At 45.4% G+C, this 5,000-nt stretch overlaps 1 protein-coding gene across 1 annotated transcript in view; it reads left to right on the top strand.

Moving 5' to 3' along the window:
- Positions 1-947, top strand: part of kpnb1 (karyopherin (importin) beta 1) — a 33,887-nt gene extending 32,940 nt beyond the window's left edge. Inside the window, exon 22 of the mRNA XM_055152449.1 lies at positions 547-947. Within this exon, the coding sequence (XP_055008424.1) occupies position 547 (1 nt within the window). The 3' untranslated portion in view covers positions 548-947. The remainder of the gene's footprint in view (positions 1-546) is intronic.
- The last annotated feature ends 4,053 nt before the right edge of the window (positions 948-5,000 follow it).

Raw genomic sequence — 5,000 nt, forward strand, 5'->3', positions numbered from 1 at the left:
CTACTACTACTACTGTAACACAAGCTCAAGACGCAGGCCTGGTACTGCAAATACTACAAATACTACAAATACTACTACTAACACTACTACTACTACTGTAACACAAGCTCAAGACGCAGGCCTGGTACTACAAATACTACAAGTACTACTACTACTACTACTAAATACAAATACTGCTACTACAAGGCGTGGTCAGTGGGCGTGGTCAGTGGGCGTGGTCAGTGGGTGTGGTCAGTGGGCGTGGTCATTTTCTTCTCAGAACATTTAGACGGGGATGAGATGGAAACACGAGAGCAACACTTTTACAAAGAGTTTTTACATCATTTATATAAATAATAAATAACAGAGGCTCTAAACCCTAACCCTGAGGGACGCCCCGCCGCCGCTGCCGCCGCCGCCGCCGCAGACCAAACCTCCAAACCTCCGAACCCTCACCTCTGACAACGTTTATAAAAACACACACTTCTCACAACTGCTAATAATTTATCAACCATTTTTGTTTTATTTAAGTTTTTTCTGTTCTAAATGTGGCGTTTCCTGTTTCAGATCGGGGGGGTGGAGCTTGTGGACAGCGGTGTTTTCCTATTGGTTCCTGTGGGGCCGCGTGCCCCCTGCGCGGCCTCTGATTGGTGGAGCCGAGCAGCAGCGTGTGTGTGTGTGAGAGCGACTGACGACGGATGATGACATCACACCACCTTCGGTTTCCGCAGCGACGACCCCTGACCCCGCCGCACGACCTCGACATTTGAGACGAAGGAAATAAAAGACTGTGGACGTTTCCGTGGCACCGGAGCTTCTTTAGTTTGGTCCGAGCGGCGGCGAGCGCGGCGGCGAGCGCGGCGCCGTGCCAAACGCCGCTCGCTGTCGGCCATGTTAATAAATAATAAGAGTTTGTACCAGGTTCTATTTTTCCATGTGTGATGAAAATAAAAACGTAACATTCCCAACGCCGTGTCGTGTCTCCGACTCAGGACCCAACAGGACAACCCCGTCACCGCGGCAACGCCGACACCACACCGGCCCATCAGGAGGACTGTGCCGGACGCCCTCCCGTCCTCCCGCCGAGCCGGGGGGACGACGGACCTGAACTCCGCTCTGAAAAAGTTCCACAGCGTTGTTTACGTCTCGGAGCCGTCGCCGTGGAGACAGACGCCAGTTTTGCCTTATTTTACAGTTTTGGAACGACTGTAAACGACAAACTGTCACCGCAGCTTCATCATCACCATCATCATCACGATCACGATCACGCTTTCCTCTGACCGGAAAAAAACACAAAACGCACCAGACTCTGCACTTCCTCCTCCTCCTCCTCCTCTTCCTCTTCCTGTTCTGTTCTTTCTTCTTCTTCAGATTTCTGTATTTTCTTCTTTAAACTTGTTCTTTATTTTCAGACTTTGCTTTTGTTAAATCGTCTTGAATCTTTTTGAAACTCGATCTGAGGGACGACAAAACTCCAACATGTCGTCCTCGTCCTCCTCCTCGTTGTCCTCCTATTGGTCGGACGGTGTGAGTGACAGGCGGGTTTATCCAATCACAGGAGGCTGCGCTCGTTAAATCTTTAAAAGTGCAAATGATTCGTCACTAAATTGAAACAGTGTTGAGTTTTGGACTCGTCGCTCAGATCGAAACTTCTCCACACACCGGGTCTGGTCCCGAGTCTGGTCCCGGGTCTGGTCCCGGGTCTGGTCCTGAGGAGCTTCAGGTTCTATTCCAGAACTTTTCAGCTGGTTCTGCTCAATTTCTCTTTTCTGTTCTAATGATTTTGCTTCTGGACCTGATGTAGACCTGCTTTAGACCCAAAATTAGTCCTGGTTTACATCTGATGTAGACCTGGTTTAGTCCCTGTGTTGGACCTGGTTTTAGATCTGGTTTGAACCTGATGTAGACCTGGTTTAGTCCTGGTTTCAAACTGGGACAGTTTTCTGTGCTCTTGTTTGTTTTGACCTTCTCCCTCTTCTGTTGCTCCTGAGGGTCTTGGATGAGTTCAAAGTTCAAAGTTCAGGTTTTAGTCTCTGGACGAGCTCAAAATGAAACATGTCATGATTTTCAAATTTCTCTTGGAGATCAGTCCTGGTCCTGGTTCAGTCCTGGTTTAGTCCTGGTCCTGGTTCAGTCCTGGTTCAGACCTGGTTTAGTCCTGGTCCTGGTTTCAGTCCTGGTTCCTTTAGTCCTGGTCCTGGTTTAGTCCTGGTTCAGTCCTGGTTTAGTCCTGGTCAGACCTGGTTTAGTCCTGTTTAGTCAGTACTGGTTCAGTCCTGGTTTAGTCCTGGTTTAGTCTGGTCCTGGTTTAGTCCTGGTTCAGTCCTGGTCCTGGTTTAGTCCTGGTTCAGTCCTGGTTTAGTCCTGGTCCTGGTTCAGTCCTGGTTCAGACCTGGTTTAGTCCTGGTTCAGTTCTGGTTCAGACTTGGTTTGGACCTGGTCTAGACCTGGTTTTGCTCTAAAACGAGACTCGCTCATGTTCTGCCCGTGTTTGTGCAGCAGACCTGTTCTCCCCGTCACGAGGAGGTTGTGGGTTCGAGTCCTGATGTTCTTTTTGTTGTGGCCTTCGTTAAATCAAACCCTTGAATTTTCTTGGTTGAATTTGGTTTAAAACTTGCCTTAATTTGAGCTTCAGCAATAAACAACCAAAAACGTCTCATTTTCTACAATTACGTTTAAAAAAAAAAAAAAAAAAAAAAAATCCCATTTTCACTTCGTTAAATCTGCGACACACGACACACGCCTGCCTCCTCTTCCTCCTCTTCCTCCTCTTCTCCTCCTCCTCTTCCTCCTCCTCCTCTTTCCTCCTCCTCCTTCCTTCCTCTCTTCTCCTCCTCCTCTTCCTCTCTCTTCCTCCTCCTCCTCCTCTCCTCTTCCTCCTCTCCTCTCCTCTCTTCCTCCTCCTCCTCTCTCCTCTCCTTCCTCCTCTCCTCTCTCCTCTCCTCCTCCTCCTCTTCCTCCTCTTCCTCTCCTCCTCCTCCTCCTCCTCCTCTTCCTCTCCTCCTCCTCTTCCTCCTCCTCCTCCTCCTCCTCCTCCTCCTCCTCCTCCTCCTCCTCCTCTCCTCCTCCTCTCTCCTCCTCTCCTCTCCTCCTCCTCCTCCTCTTCCTCCTCCTCCTCTCCTCCTCCTCTCCTCCTCTTCCTCCTCCTCCTCTCCTCTCCTCCTCCTCCTCCTCCTCCTCCTCCTCCTCTTCCTCCTCCTCTTCCTCCTCCTCTTCCTCTTCCTCCTGTCACGTCTCGATGTCAGAAATGCTGCGATAAAAGATCAAAATGAAACTTGTTTCTTTCTGAGACACAAACCTCGATCTTCTGAGTGAAACTTTTTAAACTCGTGTCACAAAGACGCCGGAACAGAAAGAACCGAGACTCGTCCGTTCTGTTTGTTCCGTTTGTTCTTTTCAATTAAAGGTTGTATAGACGATTTTTTTTAAGGAAGGAGAATTACAGCGACCGTTCAGAATCGCTGCCGAAGTTTCCCGTCTAGAAATAATTTATCGACCGACGTGTCAGTTTTTAGACCCTTCGTCTGCTTCATTCGCGCCATCGCTGGAACGATCTCCAAGAATCACCTCAGTTTGTCTTCGCTCCTTTTCTCCTTCTCTTCTTCTTTCATCGACCTCAAAAACCGAGTTTCTTTTGCGGTGAACTGGTCGTGGATTCTCGTCCGACATCGCGACAAACTTTGTGCGAACTGTGAGGAAGCGACAGTTTAAAAAAGCCTCTAAGAACCGCTGCATAAACCACATAATCCCCGCGCGACGACGAGTCAGTTACACTAGAAACATAGGGAGTTTGATTGACGACCCAACAGCCAATAGAAAATGAGGGAGCCTCGTTTTCTATTGGCTGATGTTTATCTGGCCTCAACACGTCCACAGTTGATGGATTTTCGTTCTTTTTTTTTTTGTTCATCATAATTCCAAGGCTGCGTGTCTCTGTAACGGTATTTTAAACTTTCATCGACAGTTTGAAACTTAAAAAAAAAATCCTCTGTTTAACCTTTAAGAACGAAAAACGATCAAATGTGAAAACGGTTTATTTCATTTTTCTGTTTTAGTGTCAAACAAAAACGCATTTTGACCTCGATTTCCAGTTTTTAATTTAAACAAGGTTCCCCAAATCCTGGAAAACTCTTGGAATTGTAGTGTGTTTCCCTTGGCTCCGGTTTTCTGTTCACTTCTCATGAGTTTGTTCTGATTATGTCTGAACGTCTTTTGTTTAAAAGAGACGACGATAAACGCACCGACAGGATTTAGAATGTTCAGAAACTATAATCATACGGTGAGTCTAAAGATGCTTCAGATTTAGACTAAAACCATGATCAATTCTACACATGTAGGTGCTGGAAAGTCATGGAAAATTCACTTTAGCTCAAGGAAAAGTCTGGAAATGTTGTTTGTGAGAAAGAGTGTGGAACCTGATTAAAGTTTATTTAAAAAAAAACCATCTTGTTTCTGTTTTAATGTCGATATTTGATTCTCTGGTTTGTCTGAAGTTCTGCAGCTCAGAATCGACCGTGGAGCAGGAATAAAACATTTTTATTTTTAGATTTTATTACAGTTCTACAAAAACCGACTGAACAAAGTTTCTCAGATCAACAGAGACTTTCTAAGACGTGAAAATAAAAGCGTCGCAGTGAAAAAACGAAACACATTTGTCACGAAACTGCAGCGATTTTTCAGGTTCAACTTCAAATAAACCAGAGAATCAAAAATCAACATTAAAAAAACGAGACTTACTGAAATACTTGTTAAATTAAATATTGGAAATCGAGGTCGAAATCTGTTTTTTGTTTTGTTTCTATCAACACCAAAACAGAAAACTGAATGAAACACTTTTTTTTCACATTTGTTTTTCGTTCTTAATTGAAATTCAAAAGAACAAATGAAACACGACTGAACAGCAGAAGGTTTTAGACGTTTTCATCTCAACATTTTTCTGACCGAGTGTCAAAAAAAATTGCACACGATAAATCTGAAACCCAAAATATTTAAGTCCAGCGTTTCTAAACTGAAGTCGATGT

The sequence above is a fragment of the Boleophthalmus pectinirostris genome, unplaced genomic scaffold (genome assembly GCF_026225935.1).
Source record: "Boleophthalmus pectinirostris isolate CB_2022bp ecotype Guang Dong unplaced genomic scaffold, ASM2622593v1 HiC_scaffold_17, whole genome shotgun sequence".
Lineage (NCBI taxonomy): Eukaryota > Metazoa > Chordata > Actinopteri > Gobiiformes > Gobiidae > Boleophthalmus > Boleophthalmus pectinirostris.